General features: G+C 30.8%; 3 protein-coding genes across 7 annotated transcripts; 1 reads left to right on the forward strand and 2 right to left on the reverse strand.

Annotated features, from left to right (window-relative positions):
- Positions 1–4146: 4146 nt before the first annotated feature.
- Positions 4147–5918, reverse strand: LOC137824161 (aspartic proteinase PCS1-like). The gene has a single exon (XM_068629640.1). It carries the CDS (start codon positions 5772–5774, stop codon positions 4485–4487), a length of 1290 nt encoding a protein of 429 aa, XP_068485741.1. The 5' UTR covers positions 5775–5918; the 3' UTR covers positions 4147–4484.
- A 5612-nt stretch (positions 5919–11530) lies between these two features.
- Positions 11531–19105, reverse strand: LOC137823952 (tRNA threonylcarbamoyladenosine dehydratase). Its single transcript, XM_068629335.1, has 11 exons — positions 18967–19105; positions 18602–18648; positions 17569–17662; positions 16733–16880; positions 15960–16172; positions 15426–15560; positions 14357–14491; positions 13977–14192; positions 12979–13103; positions 12475–12532; positions 11531–11732 (listed from the first exon to the last, which is right to left on the reverse strand). The coding sequence occupies exons 1-11, from the start codon at positions 19059–19061 to the stop codon at positions 11622–11624; spliced, it is 1377 nt and encodes a 458-aa protein (XP_068485436.1). The 5' UTR covers positions 19062–19105; the 3' UTR covers positions 11531–11621.
- Positions 19039–23030, forward strand: LOC137823951 (uncharacterized). 5 transcript variants are annotated; one of them, XM_068629329.1, is made up of 7 exons: positions 19039–19178; positions 19323–19415; positions 19996–20089; positions 20189–20408; positions 21166–21314; positions 21391–21546; positions 21624–23030. In XM_068629329.1, exons 2-7 carry the CDS (start codon positions 19327–19329, stop codon positions 22818–22820), a joined length of 1905 nt encoding a protein of 634 aa, XP_068485430.1. In that variant the 5' UTR covers positions 19039–19178; positions 19323–19326; the 3' UTR covers positions 22821–23030. The 5 variants fall into 5 exon arrangements, with proteins under 5 accessions (XP_068485430.1, XP_068485433.1, XP_068485434.1 ...); XM_068629332.1 differs by having other exon boundaries at positions 21391–21522; XM_068629333.1 differs by lacking the exon at positions 19039–19178 and adding an exon at positions 20572–20961 and having other exon boundaries at positions 19276–19415.
- Positions 23031–24708: the final 1678 nt, after the last annotated feature.

A 24708-nucleotide genomic window follows, 5' to 3' on the forward strand; every position in this document is an offset into this window, starting at 1 on the left:
TTTCTCATTAACTTCCAAACATTCAAGGAAAAACAAAATGTTTATTTGCAACTCCCCAGTAAGATGTATGAATAGGATCCACGTAATTTTTCCAAATGTATTGAAATAATACCCTGACTAATTAAATTCAAAACGTGTCTACAAACATAGAGTCACTATTATGACATAGAATTTAGAGTACATGAAAAATCTTACAAGGAATTTATAATTTTTATTTTATATTTTCAAACCTAACACTTGTATCACTAAAAATGATGAGAATTTATTGATGAAACACATTCCATGATAAACCACCTCTTTGTTGTAAGTAAGATGAAGATAAGTATACACATGGTGTATAAAATAATGTAATACATTAAATGCTTAGGAGAAAGAAAATTTTGCACATTGAAAGTTTCAAACATTATTAGTAAATTATTGAAGTATATAAATGACACAAGAAAAGATATTGGATACACACAAATTGGGTTTCTCCAATCTATAAGAATGACTTATTTATACAAAAATTTGAGCTTTATCAATTTTATTGTGAATTCTTTTTAGAAGTATTGAGCTAAACATACCTTTTTGCTGGAGTCAAGTATAATTTAGAGTCTTAAATTGAATAAAGATGGACAAGAAGAATAATATAATATAAAAGAGAAAAATCTAAAAATTTATTATTTTAAAATTTTAGACTAGACGTAATATTTTAAATTTATTTTAAATATTTAGTTTCAAATATTTCGGTGTTTCCTTCAAAGAATTCATTCTTTTTTAAAACATTTTTTAAATATTTTAAATAATTTAAACATTTTCCCTCTTTTTTTCTTCTTCTATAACTCACTATCAAAAATTTGTGTTGTAACTCACTGTCAAGAAATAAGTCTATCTAACACAGAAGTTTTTTCTTTAAAATAATAATATAGTTTTACAACTTTCCTTTTCCTTTTTAAGGAGATGCCAATAATTTATCAAACAGATACAACCATCTCATCCACTTCAACTGCGGGTAAGCTAAAACAAATCCATAAAATTAGATTTATTTCATTAATTAACTAATGGAATCGGTTATACATTCAAATAATTTTGATTAGAACTAAATTCAAATTTATATTAAAAAAAAAACAGTTCAAATTGGTATATATCAAAATCTAAATAATTGGATTGAAATAGTTTGAATATTTATAAACCACTTTGATGTCGATTTTAAACCGTATTTTTTTTACAAAATTGGATATTAATCCAAAATAATTAAAAAAAAACAACAAATATGTTTGTTGGACATAAAAAATTATCAATCATAATAATAAATGAGTAATTTTTAAACAAATTAGACAATAATAAGTCATTGTTTAATTAATTGACTACATTGTTTAAAACATAAAAAAAAAATAAAAGTCTTATTTGCAAACACAATTTGAATAAAAAATTAAAAAATATCTCTACAAACATGACTTTATAAAAGAATTAAAACTCCTATTTTAAAATACTAATTCAACACGTGACTGAAAAAATAAATAGTAAAACATAACTTTAGTGTAGTTGTGAAAAAAATATCGGACATGTTAAAAAATTAAAACTCTGACATGCGAGCACAATTTTTTTTAAAATTTGAATATTTGAAAATCATTTTTGCAAGTATAAATTATCCAATTATATATATTTTTTTAAATTACTCATTTAAGAAAAAGAACGAAAATTGCATATTTTTAAGTGGCCTTACCATACCCAAAGTTCTTATTTTATTTTAAATGAATCTAATAATATTTCATCATCTCAAAATTATTTTATAAATTTTGCTTTTGTTATCTAAAATTTACATTTTATAACTTTTATTTTACCTTTAACTTTTATTATAATAATTAATGTAATTATTATAATATAATATAATTTTAATTACATGAACAAAACAATATTACAATTGAATGAAAATTAATATTATAGTATTATAAAAATATTAAATTAATTAAGATAATTAAATTTTGATTTAATATTATTAAATACAATAAATAATATTTTTACAAATAAAAAATAAATTTTCTTGCTGATCCAAGATCTTAAATATTCTTAGAATATGACATCTGAATAGTTATTTTTCCAGCTAAAAACTGACAACAATCTGAACATATATTATTAACATTAAATGTATTTTTCTCTTTTAATAAATACAAGACTCATAAAATTGTTTTATAAAATTAAGTTTTAAATTTAACATTTTATGCTATTATGTATTGGAATCTTTCTCTATGTTGAATGCTGACATCTGCCCACATCCCCATGCTTAGTAGCCACCTGTCTGGTCTTGTAATGTCATGTCAAGGATGTAAGCTTCTTACTCTCCTTTCTTTTTCTTTTTCCTTTTAGTTTTTTTTAGTAATTAAAATCATAGCTAAAAATGAAATTTAATATATAAAAAAAACACAAGTATTCAAATTTAGAAGGTTTTAAATAATTTAATATTTTTATAAAATATACAAGTAGTCATTATCAAAGAAGTTTTCTCTTACGTATTCTAGTTTTATAAACAAAACAAAGACAATTTTAGAATAAATAGGGTCCCACTCATACACCACAAATCTTTCATATAATATTCAAATGATTTATGGGCACTCAGTATATGAATGAAAGTAATTAATTAACTTCAAATACTCTAACTTAAATTTCAATAGCTTTAAACTAGATCTCCATTTAAATATAACATAACACTACATTAATATCTTTTGAACTTTCAATGTCATTTGTACATTTCAATCTTTTTATATAAAGATTGAAATATCTTTAATACTTCTATTTAATATATTTTTATGATAAAAAAATTCTAAATATTTACTTATTGTTTATTACAAAAAAAAGTTTAAGAAATTTTCTTTTCAAACATATTGTGTTGATTATTGGACTTAACTTTTGGATTAGGTTCTTAACTCCTGCTTCAGGTTGAACCTAAGATTGACAAGCTTCCTAAGTTGGGCTGGATCAACTACACCTTTTGGCTTCTCCTCTCAGTCCTCTCTCATGGTTGGTTGTGTGTACCTGCAAGACACTCCAATGCCAAAGTCATAATCAGTTTGATGTAATTATCAGATAAAAATCACTCTACTTATCTCTTAGATTGATGTCCTATTTATAGTGTTTTTTTATTGGACTCACAACCTACTTGGGTCTTTCTTTTTATATCCAATCTCTTTTTAAACACACACCTACTAATTTAAACCTTATCATGTTGGACCTTTACCATAACTATATTATATATATATATATATATATTTAACATTTAACTTTTTTTTTTATATATATATACTATACTTTAGTTAGACCTCTCGACCTTTTAATTAAATCAAATTTGATCTTCCATTAACTTTTAATAATTAATTATTTGATATGCCTATAATAAAATTTATTATCAAGCTAAAAATGATTGAAAATATTATATTAAATAATTAATTATGATGTAAGTCTTTCACACGGTATGTGGGAGGGTAGACCAAAGGCTAAAAGGCAAAACTTGATGCCTTGGATGGTAAGGTAAGATTTGGAGAAAAAAAAATATACTTTGATTGGAGGGAAAGTAATTTACAAGTGTGAGACACAATGGAGGCGTAGAGAAACGGCACGTAGACATTGGTTAAAAAGAAAAAAATAAGTAAAAAGGTGGTTGTAGTAGATTTTATCCTTAACTAAACGACACACGTTTTATGTAATCATGTGAATGATGTGATTGTCGGGAAATATGTGGAAGCAGTTCGTGTCTTTGGCGGTCTCAGCATCTGTGGTGTCAGTCTTCGTGGACCCCACCCTGCATCCTCGTAAAATCTATTCTCATTTGCCACGACCACAACAACTACCGCCACCCTTAACTTTCTTTGTTCCCTTTTGCACTACACAAGCCTCTAAACAGATCCCTTGTTCCGTTTTTGGCATATTTTTATTCTTCTTTTTAACCATCCTTCACTCTTTTGTTTCTGCTGCTGCTTTGTTAAAACGTCTTTTCAGGTAAAAGTTAAGTGCCCTCTTCACTCAGTCGAGTCTTATTCAATCATCTTTTAACACATGAACCCTAATTTTCTACTCACCAACCACATCTTTAAAAGGTTATGTGTTGATTGAGATATGAGAAAGTAGTAGTTGAAATTAAGTGGAGATGATTAAGAGATAGAGAGGTACAGATTTAAATAAGAAGGCATGCATGATGTTATTTTGTATGAGATTGAAGCTTATCTTAATTACAACACACAAACTATACACACAACCATTATTGATGGATACACTGTAATCTTTATCTATACATTATGAGTCCCTATCAGATTAATAAACACGCAGGCTTCTTTAGCCCTCCCCCGCATGCGTCCAAAACGTTGACGTTTAGCCCTACCTCAACAAACACCTCTTTTTCTTCCCTTCCAACACCGCTCCAAATCCCAACGTCACTCATCCATCTAATCCATACAGTATAACCATGGTGTAACACATGCCGCATGCACCACCACGTATCCTATGCTTTTCTCCTACGATCTGCTACAATCGGCCTCACCGAACCCGACTCTGTGATTCGCGAGATCGAACTCCATCCACATATTCTGCTGATGGATGTTCCCAATGATGTTGCTCGCTGCACCCAATCTTTCCGACCTGCCGATTCCCACGCAGTGGACCCCACCGCCCACGTCAGCCAGCACCCTCTCCTTCGGAACCACGATCTCCACGCCTTTCTCGAACTCCAACACCACGTCCCCTAGCAGCCGTCCGATTGTCTCCCTCGCGGAATCGTCAAAACACATGTCCGCGACCCCGCCGTACACGTACCCCTTCTTAAGCCTGGGCCCCACCACTCTAACAACCTCCTCCCGCACCCTGTCGTAAGCCTGGTCGACCAGGAAGGTGAATTCGGATCCGGAGTCGATCATGGTCTGACCCGACCCGCTAGCGTCGGGGCGGAAAACCGAAGGATTGATGTTTAGCCTCTTGCCACCAATTCTAATTCCCTGCATGGGGACGGTGTAGGCCAACGGGTCCAAATTCGGCATACGTTGACTTTGACTAAAGGTCAACATGTTGACGTAACGGAAGCGCGCGGAGTTGGGGTTGTTGCCGATGTAGAACGACCCGGTTGGGACGTTTCCGGGTCCGGTTTTTCGGGTGGGGACACAGTACGAGAATTTGGTGATTTTGGCCTGCGAGGGGAAGGACAGGCGGCCGAGGTTCATTCCGAGAATGCCACTGGCGTCTCTGGACTCGGTGGCGCAGCCGAGGGTGAGTGGAGGGGTTGTTTGGGAAGGGGAGAAGGTTAGTTTTTCTCGGACGAGGTTGCCCTCGGCGAAGGTGCCGTCGGCGTAGAAGTAGGAGTAGTGGCAGAGGCGGTTCTGGTCGCAGGTCGTGGGGAGGGTAAAATCGGGAACGCGGGGTTTGCAGAGAGGGTGGGTGCAGGGGATGACGTAGAAGGATGAGGAGAGAGAAGGGTCAAACGACGCCGTGGGAGGGGTTTTGTTGTGGCACTGAATCCACGAGAGTTGGCTTCCCGTGTCCAGCACCATTTGTTGGTGCTGCGGAGGAGTCCCTATGGGGAGGCTTACCACCAGTGCCATCGAGTACTTGAACGACCACTTTACGTTGTACGAGGCAGAGGAAAGGCTTCTCAGTTTTGGGTTCGTCTTCAGAGGCTTCTCTGTGGAGAGGGGAAGCGACCTGAGAGGGAAAGAGAACGAGACAGAATCATGGTTGGCGGAGGAGGAAGCGGAGAACAACAACAACAACGAAAAGAGAAGTGGAAAGAGCGAAACAGAGGAACACAGAGCCATGGTTTTCCGTTTCCCAATGGAGAGAGTGCAGAGTTGGGGAGTGAGAGTGCTGACACGGGGTTTTATTTATATAGCCAAATTTTTAAAAATAAACATTATTTATTAGATGTTTTATTATTATTTATATAATTTTTATACAACCATTCTTTTATTTACGTTTTACGTCATTTATATCTTGTTTTTCTAGTGTAGAATTTTTGCAAAAAAGCAAAATATAAATAGAATTTATGGTGTCGGAAAGAAAGAATTGGACGGCAAAAGTGGGAAGTGCAGCACCTAGGTGAGAGGACGCGTTTTGTTTGGTTGAGTGGGTGCATCTTATGATTCTTTAACAAAAACAAAAACAAAAACAGGGTGATGTTTGTTTCATATCCTATATGTATGATGATGCCCAATTAAATTTGGTCGAATCCATGTTCCATTTCTCTTCCTCTAGCCACCACTTTTTGAATGTGGACGAAGTGGTTGAGTTAATTTCAGATTTCTTTTTCCCTCTTTAGTGTGATTAGTGTTTGTCATATTCCTACTTCAAAGCCTACGATCGTTCTTTTCTTTATTTTATTACACTTATTTATCAATGAAATTCTGACATGTGTATGCATGTAATCCACCATCGCCAACAAAATCATCGATTACTTGTGTAGTTATGATATAGTCTACAAAGTCCGAATAAAATTAAAAAAAGTAGATAAAAATTATGGGAGAGAAACTGTAGCACTTACTTAACTAATACAGTAGCAGTTACTTTATTTCATTCTGCTATCTAATCATGTCATTCATTTGTTTAATTAGTTTATTAACATATATTAGAAGTAATGGTGGGGTTACAGCATACTTTACCATGCTTACTATATTCTTCTCTTATCTGGTCTCCCATATTATGCAACTCTTTCAAATTTCAACTTCTAAATTGGACTCAACCAGTCAACTTTGTATCATTGAATTAGTCTTTCTGATGGGTCCGAGACTGAAAGTAATGGCTGTCTCACAAAATGCATCATCGTAGAGTGTACAATGGTTTCATGTGGCTAAACATCAAAACAAAAATAAATAAAAAACACGATTAAATTTTAAGTTCTCATATTTGAATATTTTAAATTTTAATATTCAAATTTTCTATATTTTTTAATTGATTGTGTTTAAATTTTTATTAATTGAAATCATCTTATTTACTTGTCTTTACATTATTAAGAAATATAAAGTTTATGATTAATGTAGAAGATGAGGATAATCTCTCGTCATCCAACACCTTTTCCATAAGAATAATAAAAACTATTTATTATTTTATATTATTTTCAATATTATTTTATATTAACTATAAAATCTCATATTTTTTAACAAAAAAATAACATAATAAAATAAAAACTATAAAATTCAATTAATGAAAAAGTTAAATAGAGAATCTAAATTTATAAATCAATTCTAATTTATAAAAAAATTTATTTATGAAAACTATTAGCTAGAAAGTTCTCATAAGTAATAGGTGATAGACAGTTCCACTTACTTTCCTTAAAATTCAAAGCCACCCTTTTTACTTTTTAGAGCAAACATTTAAGTATAATTATTAATTAATAAATGTTTTAAAAGATGCCAAATACTATGAGAAAAGCATAAAATGAGATGGTAATTACTCAAAGTGAATTTTTATAAAATGAATCTGTAAGAAAAGATTTATATTTTAGAATTTAATCTTTTGTATATTAATGAAGCAAAATAAATAAGATTTTGATGCAAGTTGGAAGGCCATTGATTTGGGGACAGTGAGATGTTGCAGTCAAGCACAGTTAGAACAGGTCGGAAGTTGAAGTGGGTTACAGAACATGCAGCAGCCGCCAACAGCACCAACCATTTGTGGCTTCTTCTGTAGGTGATAATGCTCTTAAAAAATGAAACCAGAGACATGAACTCATATCCCCACATATTTTTTTTTATATTTGAAACTTCACACTGCAACTAATTCTAACAAACTTTCCTTGTTTTTTATACAGGTATTTTAATTTGTGGATAACTGTATCACTCAAACTCTGCAGGTTCTGCATACCTGCAAAACTATTTTAATGTAATGCCATGGAACCACTATTAATAATAAATCAACAACAGACACTTGTGAAAGCACACAAGTTCACTATAAGTAACCTTTTCTCTATTTTTTCAATTAGTTATTTAATCAGATTATGATGTATAATTTATGCATATACTACCCAAATGATTGTACTAACTTCGATTTCTGCATATGAATAAGAAAATTAACAATGAATGAGAGATACTTAGTGTAATCCCTTTTAAAAAGCGAGTAATTTTATTATTAATGTAAAAAAATTTGAGCATTTATTATTGGACGAAAGAATTTTTTTTATTTTTTTAATGGACAAACACTTTTTTTTTGGATTTAAAATTTTGAGGTTTAAGATTTAGAATTTAGAGTTTAGAGTTGGATTTATAATTTTCTTGTGAAGTTTATTTGACATTTTCTTGTTTTATATTTGCTACTCTTAAATATTACTTTCTTTAATATAAGACATTTTTAGGACAATCATATACTAATAAAAGTAATTAATTAGTTTATTTTATTGAGTTTTTCAAACAATGTTATTGAATTTATTTTCATCATTATTGACTATCTTTAAAGTTTAATTTCATCACTTATTATTCAAAACACATTTAATAGGGACACACTAAAAAAATTTAATTTTTTACATTACAAGAAAAAACATAAGATAGAAACCAATTTTAGAGTAAAAAAATAATTAGTTGCTATAGTAACTAGATTAAAGACATTTTTAAAACTAAAAAAATAGTTTCTAAATTAGTTTATATGATTGTTAAATGGTTTCTATATTAGTATCTAATTAGCTACCAATTATTTAGTTTCTAATTTAAATACCAATTTAGAAACCATTTAACAATAATAGAAAATAATTTAGAAACCAATTTTTTTTAATTTCAAAAATGATCTCTAATTTAGTTTCAACTAATTATTTCTGGTTTCTAAAAATTGGTTTTTTATTTAATGATTTTCTTATAGTGTTATAAAAATTATGAAATGTCAACTACATTTTTTTTCTTTCTAAATTGTGCCTTATAGACAAAAAAGAAGTATTGTTAAAATGGAGTAAAGTTTTTAATTTCAACATATTGCATCAAATTAATAGATATACAAGTTATGTGTTTTAATTCAAGTATTTTTTTTAAATTTAAAAAATCATTATAATTGAATTCAAATTCTTAAAAAAATAAAAGAAAATTGTATTAGAATAATATTTTTTTACCATTTATATCAATCTTTACTGTATTTTTTAGATAAAAATGATCTAAAGAAATCATAAGGTAATTAGAGATTATAGTTTTTATAAATAGATACATAAATTTCTCTTAGTATAGTCACGATCAAACAAGAGGAAAAGCTAGTTGATTATAAATCACTTAAAGATGAAAATTTAATTTTTAAGAAAAAATTAAAACACTTGTTCATAAATGATCATAAATGAATGTTGTTGCCAACGCAATTCACCCATATTAGTTGAAAAAAAACTCTTCACCTATATTAGTTGATAAAAAGACTCTTAATACTATTCTAGTCTTTAAAACATAATGCATTGTCACAATAGTAATTAAAACTAAAATTAAATAAATAAATTAAAAATAACTTTATTTATATTAAGAAGTGAACTTTAATCATGTATAGAATCGATTTAACAAAGTTTTGCTAAAATAATTTTTAAATGACTCTGATATCATTTAATGGTAAATTTTAAGTCTAATTTAATCTTATAAAACTGATTTATGTAAGATGAGGTTTACATTCACTTATATATTATAAAAATTATTATTTTATCTTTTATTAATGTGAGATATTCAATAATTTATTTCATTTAAAAAGATTTCATAAACTTACTATATACTCTTAATTTTATATATTAATAATGTGATGCTTATATGTTTTGACATACAACTGTCAAACTTTTATAGAACCCATGACAACTTTTTCTCCTTTTAAAACTGTACTTTCTAAGATCAAATAACCACACAAAACAAAAAAATGTGGGGATGATTAGAGGAGACAAAAGAGATTAAAAAGGATGCAAAATGAAGGTAAAGAACGTGATAAAGTTAAATCTGTGTGATGTTCACGGATTGATAACGGTATAAAGTGATAAACTAATCACGAGATATGTAAAACAATTAATACATAATTTAATTGCTGAGACATACACAGTACCATCTTTTTTGCTTTCTCTATTATATAAGGAAAAAATAATATTGAACATGTTATTCATTTTTTATTTTGAGATTAGTTTTCAAGTACACGTTTTCTTGCTTTTGCTTATACGTGCATGCATGGGACTCTTGCGTCCATTGATGCTTCAAGAAAAAGATGTATCACTGTTGGATTAAACGATTGCCAGATTAGTACGTTAAAGAACTGTTTGGTAGGAAAAAAAAAATTATTTTTTGTAGATGTTAAATCGAAATATTAAATTATCATTTTCGTTTTTTCGATATGGAGAAAAGTAATATAAGATTCCTATATGAAAATAAAAATCCATAAAAATCAAGCATACTAATATTTTTTTTACAATATGAAAATTGTTTAATATTCAAGAAATATATAGTATACCAAACGCATTAATTATAACACTATTTATAATGACAATTTAGTTGTTCCAAGCATATGCTTTTTGGATTTAACTTAGGTTTACTTTAATAAATTAAACTAAATAAATATTATTGAGCATCTATTATAGTTATAATTGCATTAAATTACAAAAGTGTTGATTACTATATTATGTAAATAAAAAATAACTACACCGGTCATCTACATGAAAATCATTACAAATCAATTTTTTATAATAAAAATTTTGGTAGTTAATTAGATACCAATCTAAAAATTATTTATCAATAATAGAAATAAATTTAAAAATCAATAATTTTTCTAATTTTTAAAATGGTCTCTAATTTAATTATTATAGTAACTAATTATTTTTAATCTTTAAAATTAGTTTATATATCCAATTATATTATTTATCAAAATAGTTTAATTCATTATTTATAATTAGCAAGAACACAGACGTGAGATCTGTAGATCCACTTTATTTTTTTTATTTTTTTTCATTTATATTAATAATATAAATTTATAGTATATTATAATAAATATGAAATACATGAGAAATTATCTCAGTAGACCTATTGATTGTGAAGGAAACCTAACAAATAATAGTTATATATGATAAATTTACAAAAATATCTTTAATTTAAAAAAAAAATCAATTTAAAACAAAAAAGCAATTTCCAAAATAAACGAATCAAAACTCAAAATCAAATTGTTTCGTAATTAATTTGAATCAATCAGATTAAAAACCGTCAATGTAAAGTGAATCACAAATTTCATAAATTTAAAATCAAATTGTTTCGTAATTAATTTAAATCAATCAGATTAAAAACCGTCAATATAAAGTCAATAACAAATTTCATAAATTCAAAACTATATAATAGCAATTGAAAAAAAAATAAAAATCTAAAACAACAACTTATCAATTTTTCCACTCTCTCCCGAGCCACATCTAGTAAAAGTGACAATAAATAAAATAAATTTTTAAAACTAAAAAAAAAATACTTTGTTCTGAAATCATGGTATACTAAATTCTAGTTATATTAATATGAAATATACTACCTTCCATCCTATTCAATTCTCACCATCTTCCCCAGGAACAAAATAAACCATGTAAAATTTTACAAGAGTAGTTTGTTAGAGGCAATTTAACACAGAAAATATAATGAGATTCAAAAAGGTATAAAGACTCAGGAGTTCCAAATTTTTTAATTCAAAAAGAGTAGCAAGATATAGAATCACAATCCAAAGTCAAGTTCAGCTCGTTTTAACACAGCAGTCACTCTATTGTAAAATTCTGGTTCATTTTCCTTTATGTCATCCAATGTTCCTGATTCATGTTCATCCACCTGAGAAACAAGAACTACATTAGCTTATAACTTCAAATTCAGTTTGTGGCTGCTGATTACAAAAGAGTTGAAACATATCTACAAAGAATTAAATTCAATGTTATGCTAGTGAATGAGAGCAGAGAAATGGCAATCATTCAATTACAATTTCACAGTTAAAAGAACGCAGCAGAAAATATATGATTCAAGAAAATGATAACCCCTCTGCTGATCATTTTTGTATAATAACCTTTAATAAGTTGACCCTAATTGCAATTTTATAACAATTTATGCTCCAGATTACTGAATTTGACTAGTTATTAGGAAAATTTCTGAAGATCAGGAAGTTATCATGACTAAGAATTCAAGGAGAGACAACCTTAAATCTGTTGAAATTGAAATAATTGTAAAAGTGAACTGTCATATCATATGTTATATATATGTTTCCTTTTTCAGAAATAATACGATACATTCTCTAAAACATTACTTTGAACACACTCTTGTTTGGTTGAAATTTATTAAAAATCACAACTTTGAGGACCCCATGGGATATCTCTATTGATTTTGTAGTTTTCAAAAAATTCAACCACTCCGAGAAAATGTGTTCAAAAGAGTGTGTTCCTAACACCTTTTGCTATTTTATGAATCATTGGAGCCTGTCATAGGATATGACCTCCAGTGGTTTCTCTATTTAACACTCGGATTCTTAAAACACAATAAAGCATTGAAGCTTTTGCTGAATATGATGGAATTACTAAATTACCTCTTTGAATTTCAAAAGAATCAAATTTGAAACAGATGCCGGTTTTGTGATGTCCCACCTAAATAAAACATAAATTCAAAGAATAGTTAAGCATAAAAAATTCAAAATGAAAAGCTAAAGGATTTACATATGCTACATTATATAGAAAACATAGGACATGGAAGTGGTCAAATTACAAACGAGTGCAACATGTTGCAGAAAAATGTAAATTCCAACTGCAATACAAACTACAGTTTCTAAAACTTTTATTACTCATTTAAGCACAAGTAGTTAATATTATGGGAAAGGTAACATTTTGAAACGTAAATTTGAATGAAGAAAAGAAAGAGAGCGCTTTAAGAGCACTTCAATACAAAAAGGAATATGAGGAAAACCATAAATAGGTTGAGGAAGCGTGCATATTTTAAACTGAAGCAACAGCTCAAAGAAAAAATGTAACCATATAAAGTAGCTTGAAAGTGAAAAATAGCTAATCTGAAAATAAAATCATAAGCCACACCATACCTAACAAGCATTAATTCATTAACTGATCGCCACATTCCTCTCCCAACATCTTTCACATGCTTTTCTCTAGCACTTCTTCCGTGCCATAACTCTTTAACAATATACTTCACTTCTTCAGCATCTACCTATGAAAAAGAAAAAGAAAAATGATAAACAAAAGAAGAAATCTCATTATCTTTTATTTGTCAAACAAACAACTATATATATGTGAACACTACGGAAAAATTGACACAATTCAATCTGCAATTCATATACAGACGCCACCTTGAAGCTTCTTTTGACCAAATCAGAAGACCTCTTAAGATTGAAGAATAGAGTTATTTTTTTTAGTTTTCTCATCACAAATACAATAAAAGTAACACTGATCAAGCATTCAATGGTAAGCAGTTAGTTTTCGAATAACTGTGCTTCTTAATTCTCAGTTATGAGAAGCAAGTATGCAGTAATTTTTTGACAGAAAAGTTACTTGAAAAGACCTTCTAAATATTCTGAAGTAAGTAGATTGTGTCTCCTATAATGACTTTTGGATCATTGAAAAGTGAAATTCATCGTCGATAACTTTTCTTTTGTCAAAATATAGCTGCCTGATAATTAAAAATTACGGGGTAATGTGCTATTCAATGAAGAGAGAGCTTTTTACTAATCTGATGCAATTTTATCTCTTAATTGCCGAAATGGGTAAAAATTTTCAAAATTACTAAAACGGGTAAATCGTGTCATCTTGGCACTACTTTATAGAAAAATTTGATTATAGTGAAGTCTAGCCAAAGTGACACGACTTCATATCACTAAAGTCGTGCCACCTGACTTACCCATTTCAGTATTTTTTTTAAAATTTTACCCATTTTGGTAATTAAGAGGTAAAATTTTATCAAATTGGTAAAAAATCCAAACAAAGATGGAATAATGCAACTGATCCTAATTTTTTTGAAGGTCAAGATATCACATTTACTGAATAATTCGTAATGAAACCAAAATCAAATGAGAAAACTTCATACCAGTACTTCGGTGGATGTTCCATACAATGACTCCTCATGCTCTATAAGACGTTGATGAAGAGTATGGTAGTGATCCATGTCAAAATTGACTACAGGTTCTGTATGAACATGCACTCCTGCTAAAGTTGTCACAACATAGGAGGCCATGAATTGCCCAAATATCGCAGGGATGGTGCCTAGCACAGGTATGATACGAACCCTAAATCCTGGTACTATCTGGCAAGAGGAGTGAGAAGTCAAAACATGTATCCAGCACCACTAAATGTCGTGATAGAGCAAGAGTTTGACAACAAAGAAAAAAGGCTTATGTTTACTACAATTAAACAGAGACATATTTCATATCTGAAGGGTGATTAAACTAATGAAACTAATGTACTCACCTGGTAATCTGAAGGGTTTTCCTCTTCTCCACTAGGACCCTTAAAGGGAAGCAGCTTAGCTTTGGGCTTTTCTAAAGAAAACACCACAGGGATACCACCTTCAATGCCATGATCTTTCTTCAAACGGTGTCTTACCTGCATAGGTATGATTCCAGTTATATAGCTGGTATTAGTAAGAAGAAATTGAGTGAGGACAAAGAAAATCATATTTGAAAGATGAAATCAATCAACTCTGAGCTAACTGCCATCTAGCTAGTATTTTTGGAGACATATCTGAAGTGATTCCTTTTCCTGAGAGATTATTGACAACAGTTTTAAAAAAATGTAGAGAAGAATAACAATTTTCTCAGCATTCCTATCATTTCTTTATCAAATTTCAGTAAATTTTACTACTTCCCCCTTCAGCTGTTTACATCTTGATATGTCCAAACAAAGAATACGCTTTAAGGTAGTCATGCCATGATTTCTTTATGGAGCATTGTTCCCTATGTTTGGAATGCTAGCAATTTTGGTTTCTCAAGTTTCTTTTTCCAGTCAATTAAGTACCTTTAACTTAAGCATATTTAGTCAAGCCATTTATTTTCTTCTATATAAAACCCATAAATTATTATTTTTATCCCACTATTTGAGGTTTATGATGGATTTGAGACATGAAATAATGTTAAAGGTTTATAAGCCAGAAAATAAGTGAAAATTTGATAAAATTTTGGGTGTGAAATTAGAGTCTGAAGAGGGGAAAATGGAGATTTTGAACAGAAAATGGTTTAATTTGTGAAGATTTTGATTAGAAAACGAGAATTCATTGGGTCTTTAACAATGATATTATCAATTTTGGTGCGCACAGGTGCAGTTGTGCTTTCTATACGCATTTTTCACTTGAGTCTGTAAATTGTAATTGGCACATGGTGTTGAAAAGCAATACATTAGTGTACTATTGGGATGATTAGGATATTATGATGCACATCTACTGAAGGGAATGAGAATTAGGGTTAAAATGCCAAAACTATTAATTTATATGGTTTAAGCTCTAGAAAATACAATAAAAAAGAGACATATAAAGGAACATTACAGATCGAGACAATGGATCATTGGTAGACTCTCTCAGATCGGCAATGCGTATTCTTGTTGGATCAGCTCTGGCACCAGCCCCAGTGGCAGATAAAACCTTCAAACCCCTACGTACGCATGCAGCAAGAAGTGCCACCTATGACATATGACAAACCATGCAATGAAAGCTCAAGCTTATGACAACATATATTTGAATATGAAAGGCATGATTGTTAATAGTAAGGAGCACAGGATACGATAGCAATTTTTATCAAGTTTTCCAAGGCCGACCAAGTCATATTGGCACATATGTACCAATATAAATTATCCAGCAGACCACATTCATATAAGAATCCCAAAATGTTTCAATTTCGCAACTTAAAAGCAAAAGAATTGAAAGAAAGAAAAGTAAAAGACTGGATATAAAAGAATCATTAGTGCCTGATCATAAGAGCTCTCACAAGAGGGGATTGAGGGGATATCTATGTTATATGATAGAATGGCAGCATGAACTTGTAATAATACAGTCAAGTAGAGAGTAATCTTTAGAGGATACCTTTGTATCAATGTTATCAATACAATCCAAAACAAAGTCAGGGTGGCCTGAGAGAATTTCTTCTTCAGTGGATGAATCATATAATAGCACTTTGGCATCTATTTGGCACTCTGGAAAGATAGTTAAGAAATGCTCCTTAAGGCACTGAGCTTTCGAGATGCCAACATCTGCTCTTGTCGCAACAGCATGTCGATTTAGTGATGAAAGAGAAACCTTCTCATTTAACAAATAAATAAGTACAAATACTGTATGGAAGGCACAGGCTTATAAAAATTCTAGAGTTAGGAAAATATGACAGCAAAATATAGAACTACTTTATCTTTTATTACTCTGTTTTACCAAATACAGCTAAATAATATTGTTAACAGGATTTTAGCTCGAGATTCTTCAGCCATGCACTGGAGAAATTAACAATAAAGACTTCTATAGATTGACATTTAATGTGAATAGAATAACTACTTACTATTCATGATAACTAATAAGCAAAGAATCAAGTAACCCAAATCCTTTTCCAATCTAAACTCCAGTTTCTTACTTAATCTATAATAGTTGGTAAATTTACATTTTTTATTCTAAAACTTATGTCTATTATATGTTGCCACACTATTTAAACATAAAAAATACAGAATTTCCAGCCAAAAGGAAGCTCCAAATAACATTGACATTAGAGTCATAACATCCATTTCACAATGTAATCGAATAAAATTTTCCTGTTTGGTGGCAACAAATAGACGACATTAAACATTAAGGAGAGAATAAATCTGAGAAAAAACCTGGTCAAAGTCAACAAGAAGAAGCTTGCCAATCCCTGATCTCAAGAGCATATTAGCAGCATGACTACCGACACCTCCAAGACCAATGACCACTACATATGATGCAGTCACTTTTTGCTGAGATTCAAAGCCAAAAAACTGAATGTTCCTAGTTACGGAATAAACATTGCACCCAAAAACAATTTGATTAATAGAATTCCAAGAATAGATAGACATATCAAGAAAGTGCCATCCATGTACGCCCAATGTAGATAATGTTGAGTGAAATATATATATATATATATATATATATATATATAATAAAAACATTTAAGCATTGCGGGAGATGTGCTGGTGGTCCAAAAAATCAAAGAGAAGAAATCTTTCCCCAGTCAAACTAACTAACACTTTTTTTTTGGTTTCTTCTTATCTCAGCTAATTCACATCAAGCAATGGAAATTCGGTCCTCTAGGCAAAAAGTCACGTCTTCCGAAATAGAATAAATGTAGTAATATTTCATTGGTTATCCATGATGGTGAGAGTTGTGGGACAACATGTAAAGTGTAAAACTTCTATGCAAGGAAAAAATATTTCATGCCATGTCCAACCTTAATTGAACATAAAACACTAACTGTAAAAATTAGCACCAAGCATTGGCCAACTATTTTGGTAATTGACACATGAGCTCTAAAACTTCTTAGACTGATAAAAGAGCTCACAGTCTAATTGAAATACGATTGCAGGTGTTTCTTAGATCATGTTTTACCAATTAACTCAAGAATATAGAACAGAGTTACAGTCAGAAATAACTTAAGAGAAAATGCTAAATTAAACTTATTAGCAACAACTTGCAATACCTAGTTAGCTGTTCTGAAACAATCTCATCTTTCAGAAGATCTTCATTAACCACCCTATCATTTTTCTTTCCAGAAATAGAGCATCCCTCAACACCTGTATGAGACACAAAGTCCAACACTTATAAGGACACTTGAAAAGCAGTCTTATTAATTTCCTGATGCGAAAGTAGGATTTAGGCAGATAGGAGCATTAGTCACATCGAAACTTATTTCTAACAGGTTTACACACTCTGCAATTGTATCAATAGTTAGCTCAACTGCCTATAAAAGAGAATATAACAAATCTAACACATTGGTTATAGAGTTTATTAATCATTAATACGGGATTCAATAAAATTACTCGAAATCTTAGGCGAAAAATACAGGAAGAACTATTTGAAGTACTTGAAATCGGTTAGAAATAATATTTAAGGGATCGATAATAAGATTTAGGATCCATGGGTAACAGAACAAACTAGCCAAAGTCTATAAAAAGAACCTCTCACCCTGAGCAAAGACACTCAGCATTAAAAGCTCTAGCTAGAAAACCTATATACAATATCAAGGTACTTTTGGTCAGAACAACATTGAACCTTAGATGACCTCAAACTAATACATTTACAAGGAATACCTGCTCTGCTAGAACTAAAATTTAAGAAACTATCTTACGAATGCAACTCCCCCCATTATAAAGTAAAAAATAATAAATGTAAAACCGATACCTAAGTGAGTTCCTAAACAAACTATAAAACTTGGTATTTAAATTGCATATCTCCTTTCCTTCCTCTCTATTTCCGCTGAAACAAACATAGGATAAGAAATTAAGCATCGACATGTGTGTGACTAATTGCAATTTCAACTCACCATTATTGATGACTGATGAGTATGTGAGTGAATGTGCAATTTTTATAATCAAAGATTTTAATTAGGCAAATATGAAAGGGAATCGTTCAGAAGCAGGAATAAATAGAGTCATCATAACAAGAGAAATGGAGACAAATTGGTTAACAGACATTCACTTCACAGTTAAAATCCATACTTTCAGACGACTTACCATTGAAATCAGCCGTAACATTCTTACTGCACTGCGACACATCTCTTCTGCAAACATCACAACAAGCATTCAGTAGCATCCAAAGTGCAATAAAAAAAAATAATTATCCCTTTGCTCAATGACCCTAAAGTTAAACAACTTGATCCAACCACATTTTATGACACTCATTTATTGCAAAGTTTCAAATTTTAAGCAATAACGTTGTTTTAGCACCAGCCCTTCTTTTGTGGGGTTCCAACAACAACCAAAGACCAGTTCATTGTCATAGTATATATATATGCATAGGACAAAACAAAACAAAAGAAGTAGTTCAGCTCAAGTAGGCGACAAGAGGAGAATAAAAGGGCAAAGAAGAAGTTGCATACTTTTGAGATTGAAGAAGCCTAAGAAGAAAGAAGGTAGATACAGAGCCCAAGAGAGCCCCTCCTCCCACCAACGCCAAATATTTCCCTCTCTCCATTTTCTCTTGCTAAAACCCCCCACACATCTACTATTAAAGGTTTCATTTTTGGGTCCTAATAACCGGGTCGGGTTAAATTACCCTGTTTCAATTCGGACCCTTGTCTCTTTTTTCGAGGTAAATGGGAATAGACACCACTTTGAACAACAATAGTATAAAACAAGGGTTCAACAATTTCTTGGGTGTGTTGAGTGTTCTGCTCAGAGTGTGTTGCATTTTCAATCGTTTTCCCTTACGCTACATTATTCTTCTTACGAGCAGGAACATGGATGCTCCGGTCAAGAGAAGTGGCTTGGCTCGTGTTCTCTTGAATTCTCAGAGGAAAGAGAAGTGCCCCGTATTTCCCCTCGTGAGGTTATGCACTTCTTCACGCATCTATCTCTAACTTAAATTTTCCTTTTTTTTCTTTTCGCAACTTTGCTAATGGAAGTGATTATTTGTTACCTTATGTTTAGCCGTCATGATATTTTATTTATTATTTTTTACTCTTTTTGTTCTTTACACATGAATGACGCAGCAGTCTTTAAACACCTTCTGCTTATACCCGTTTATGGATTTGGTTGATTTCTGGTAAAATGTGTTATCTTTGAGCATGCAACAGTGTATACAGCTTGAAAATGTTCTTTCTCAAGATGTGTTTCATTTTGTATGCTATTGCCTGTTTAGATAAACTGCTTATAGAAGAAGGAAATAAGATGGGAGAATATATTGAGCTTTTTCATGTTGTCCATTTTATCTTTTGGAGAAGTTCATTAGTAAGTGCTTCTTTAAATGTCATTGTACAAGTTGATTTTAACTTATGCCAAACACTCCATTCATTTTACCTTCCTATTTTCTTCTTCTATAAATGCTTTTGAGAACTTCACGGTTTATCTGATGCCCATCTTAGATGCATAAGATGATTTTGACTGTTCCTGTGTTCATGTAATTACAGGTATAACGAATTTCGGCAGCCTGTTTGCCAGGTTTGTAGTGTGGTTATGTTGGAGCCTATACGTTCTCACCTGGCTTCTCCTGAGCATAACGAGGTAATGGAATTTGGTTGGTTTTTATGCTTGAATATTTAAACATCTCTCTGTGATACTCTCAAAATGAGCTTATCTTTTTTGGGTGATTATTATGGGCAGGAAATGAAGAAACGGAAAACTAATACTACTTCATCGACTGACTATAACAATGCAAAGCCACCTTCTGCTAGTACCAACTCTCCCAAGGCTAATACAGAACAACCTCAAGACACAGAACACCAACTGCTAGAATGTTCAGAAAATGTGCCTCAACATCATTCACCATCGATGCTTGCAAGAGATTTTTGTGATGACAGTGGTAAAATAAGGACAAGATCCGGTAAGAATTTGGTTTAGAAAATGAAGCTGTGTGTGTTTGCTCTTGTACATTAAGTCATAGAGAGTTGCAGTTGCATGCCACACTACTGATAGTGATATTTGTTCATCCATACATCTTTTGTGTGAAGATAGATAATGTCTAGCTTGTTCATTTACAATTACAGGTATAATTCCTTGTTTTTCTCTCTGAGGTTCAAATTCTTTTGTCACATAAAGGATGGAGAATTTTCTAAAGACTGGAGTCTCTTTTTTGGGGTCTCATTGGTGATGTTCATTTGACTTCTTATTGAGATAAAAGGAATTGATCTCTTGACTCTTTCAAATCCTTTTTCCAATTTCTTACTCATTTGTTATCTTGAAATTCTTTCCATCTTTGGATCCCCTTCTGTAAGTCCAGTGGTATATTTAAAGCATAATCTTTTATTTGCGGAGGTACTTCACTGTTTTAAGCAGAATCAGTACTGTTATCATCGTGACCTCGGTGTCAAAGCCATGGCTTGAAGACATGAAGTTTGAAAAACTAATACTATCTAATACTCCCTTTACCAAGGCTGGTATGTCTCCACACCCCCCAAGTGGAGCTTTTTAGTGTTTACAAAAACCAAAGAAGAATTGAATAACTTTTCCCATTTACCTAAATAATTTTTATGCCATTTTCATAAATATCCAAAGGCTGAAACTTTCTCCCTTTGGCACACATCCAATATAAAATTTCAACATTTGTATCATATATTTAACCGAAGACATTTTCTTTCTAGTTTCAAAAGTAACCGAAATGATGGATTCTCCTAAAGATCAAGAACACGGGGAAGCCAACAACGACTCTGTAAAGATGAATTCCAAGATTTCACCTTCCATCCATGAAGCATTGACATCTTCAAAACGCGGAAGACCACGAAAAACGAAGGTAACTGCCATCCAAATTCTTTGAATTCCATAAAATTCACTGCATCGGCTTTTGATGAAATTCTTCTTGCTCACAGCCTACCAAGTTCGTAATCAACCGGACATCCAATTCCCCATCAACACCCCGAAGATCTAAAAGAATAAAGCATGTGGCAGATAAAAGTGGCAGCAATGTGTCTGAAGCATCGTCATCTGAGGAATTATTGAAGGTAAAACTAATTGCATTACTGAAGGTAAAATTACTTATATCACTACTTGTCAAGATACCTCTACTTCTTAATCACTGTAACATGTATTTCTATCATAACAGAGGCGTACTGAAGAGAGTTTCCTAGTCGATGGCAAAGAGAGTTCCCCAGTAGATGGCAAAGAGAATTCCCAAGTAGATGGCAAAGAAGCCTCTTCAGAAATTGACGCCATAGTAATCTACAAAAGAAAAAGACTACCTCGAAAGCGGTCTTCTGGTCAAACAAGCAAGACTCCAAAGAAAACTTCTCACACAAAGCCTCCAACTGCTGCAATTTCAAGCTCTACTGCATTATCCCCTCATCACGATCCTCCTGCAGCTGCTCCAGTCAATGTCGATGCTCCTCATATTGAAAATACAAATACTGCTGAGCCAATATTCAGTAAAAGCCTTGTCGAAGAGGTGAAGGACGATAACCCTGCCCCCGCCAATGCTCAAGAGCAGGTTGCTTCCAGCAAGGGTGGAGAATCTCCAGATCAAGTTGACCCAAAGGCTGATGAAGTCTCTACTGGAAACACCCCACTTGATGTAGAAGCCATTGACAAAATGATCGAAGATGACCCTTTGAGTGCCATTGAAAATATCCTGACTGGGAAGGTTTCCATTTCTTCCAAAATTCCACAATCTACCACACTGTCAGAACCACCTGAAGTTCAAAGCTCCCCTACAGATGTGCTGTCAAAAGAGCTAAAAGACTTGATGCAGACCTTCAGCTTAGATGATTTTATTACAGACTATGAACAATTATCAAAAATCCTACTTATTCTTGAAGAGTTGCAGAAGAATGAGAATTTACTTTCTCTTGCCCAGCAAACATTCATGAAGACCTTCAGACTCTTCTTCAACAGTGCTGTTGCTCACCACAAAATATCTGATACAGTTGGAACAAAGAAAGTCATATTGAACCGAGCTAAAGAAGATATCCTTCACAAACTGCAAGAAACTAAACATGCACAAGAGCTAATTACAACGTCCATTTCAAATGCCAATATCAGGGTCAATGAAATATCTTCTTGTATTGAACAACTTGAAGAACAGCTATCCAAACTGAAGGAAGAGAGGGAGAGCTTTCAGTTGGATATAAATGAAGGCGAGAAACAAAAGGAGGCATTAAGAAATGATAGCATCTTATGGGCTCACAAGGCTAAAGACCTGGTTTTTGATCTTGCAGAGATTGAGGCCAAAGAAAAAGCCCTTGGACAGCAACTTGAAGCAGACAAAGATGCATATGACCAATTTAAAGCATCCTTTCCCTTTTAATTTACATTTGAACTAGTGTTAGTAGTAATTAATTACAATGTTATGTTTAATTCAGTATTAGAATTGTAAACCAGGTTAAGTGCAGAATTGTAGAATTACAACTTTGATTAGAAAATCAATGGACAAAATTTAACCATTTCAAAGTGCTACTGTCATGTCAATATTGTATTACTTGTCACCTTAAACTATTTGGTTGTCTTATTTCATGAATTCTACGTTTTATGTCTCTCCTTTTGTTTCCATTCCCCATCACTTTTCATCATTTTTTTAACAACAATGTCACATTCAGTAGAATTTCAATTTATTAATTGCTAAATTCAATTTCTTAACACAATTAGTACCATTATATAAAGAGGATATATCATCCAGTAATTTTCTTTGATTTGATGTCATTTTTTAATTGAGCAGTTTTACCCTTATAGAAATAAAAAATAATTTATTTATTTAATAAAATAATTAATTGAATATTTATATATGAAAATCATTTTTTAAATACAAATTTTTGTCTTTCAAATAATTTAAATTGATTCTATTTTAGTAGAATAAATAAAAATAACATAGTTGTTTAGTTAAATCTTTTTCATAAATCCTTGGTTTTCAATATAATAAAACTTGTTTTAAATGATAAAGATTCTCAATAATAAATAATATAAGTGTATTTTCTATCTTTTTTTTTCTGTTTTAAGGGATAAAATTAACATAAATGACTCTAAAATTTAATTAAAAGTAATTCTTTTATTGTGAATATCTTATAGAATTTAGTAAAATTAATGCATTACCTTTTTATTTATCAAAAAATTATAAAATATTTTGTACGAAATAACTAAAATTTATTCCGTTTAAATAATTTTAACATGTACAAATCATGGTTACCAAGAAAGATTATTTGAAAATATTTTCTCCATGTGTGTCAAATGGCATGTTGGTAAATTTAGTATTTAATATGCAGCTCATAAGATTGTCTTACAAAGCAACTTAACAAAGCATTGTCATATTAAAACTATAATAACTAAATAACTAAATTAGAGACATTTTAGAGACTGAAAAATTTGGTTTCTAAATTAGTTTATATTATTATTAAGTAGTTTATAAACTGATATCTAATTAGCTACCAAGTTTTACCTACCAATTATTTTAGATTCTAAATTTGGTAACAAAAATCCATTATATTTAAAATGGTCTCTAATTTAGTCATTATATCAACTAATTATTTTTTGTCTCTAAAATTAGTTTCTAATAAATGATTTTCTTGTAGTGAACATACTAAATAAAGATATTATTATGTGGTAATATATATCTATATATATATATATATAATATGAGAATAAATATTGCGATAATTTTAATTTAAATCTACTATAAATTTAAATAAAATATATAAGAATATACTAACTTTCCAAAAATAACTGAATATATCATAAATAAATACATTATTTTATTGTCGTGATAATTAATTATGGTAATTATAAAATCCATTTCATAAATTTCAATAAATTAATGTTGTATAATTTAAAGTAAAAAAAAAAATATAAGATAATGATTTAATCAATCCAGTTAATTTTGATAATTATATGTTTTTATGAAAAAAAGTTAAATAATAAACAAGTTCAGTCACATTTTAAAGAAAAAAAAATCATATTTGATTAATAATTTCTTTATGTTTCAATTTTTGGTTACTTTAGAAATAATGAGAGAGTGAGGATTCTGAATGATAATGTAATTGGGGACAAAATCAAGCATGCAATTATAATAATTTTTTCTTTTTTATAATGATCATTGAAATGTATGCCATTATATTGATTATATTGATTCCTTTTTTACCTCTTTTATGTGAAACTAATATATAAATATATTGATTCCTTCTTCACCTCTTTTATGTGAAACTAAT

This window comes from Phaseolus vulgaris, chromosome 8 (assembly GCF_000499845.2).
Source record: "Phaseolus vulgaris cultivar G19833 chromosome 8, P. vulgaris v2.0, whole genome shotgun sequence".
NCBI lineage: Eukaryota > Viridiplantae > Streptophyta > Magnoliopsida > Fabales > Fabaceae > Phaseolus > Phaseolus vulgaris.

What these genes read in the sequence shown, in the direction of transcription:
- LOC137823952 (XM_068629335.1), bottom strand. Translation starts at nt 19,061, where the DNA reads ATGGAGAGAGGGAAATATTTGGCGTTGGTGGGAGGAGGGGCTCTCTTG. An exon ending in TGTTACGGCTGATTTCAATG is followed by an intron (nt 17,663 to 18,601) that starts GTAAGTCGTCTG and finishes TGTCTCATACAG; the next exon opens with GTGTTGAGGGATGCTCTATT. An exon ending in AATGAATTAATGCTTGTTAG is followed by an intron (nt 12,533 to 12,978) that starts GTATGGTGTGGC and finishes TGTTTTATTTAG; the next exon opens with GTGGGACATCACAAAACCGG.
- LOC137823951 (XM_068629329.1), top strand. Translation starts at nt 19,327, where the DNA reads ATGGATGCTCCGGTCAAGAGAAGTGGCTTGGCTCGTGTTCTCTTGAAT. An exon ending in CTTCTCCTGAGCATAACGAG is followed by an intron (nt 20,090 to 20,188) that starts GTAATGGAATTT and finishes TATTATGGGCAG; the next exon opens with GAAATGAAGAAACGGAAAAC. An exon ending in GAAGACCACGAAAAACGAAG is followed by an intron (nt 21,315 to 21,390) that starts GTAACTGCCATC and finishes TCTTGCTCACAG; the next exon opens with CCTACCAAGTTCGTAATCAA.
- LOC137824161 (XM_068629640.1), bottom strand. Translation starts at nt 5,774, where the DNA reads ATGGCTCTGTGTTCCTCTGTTTCGCTCTTTCCACTTCTCTTTTCGTTG.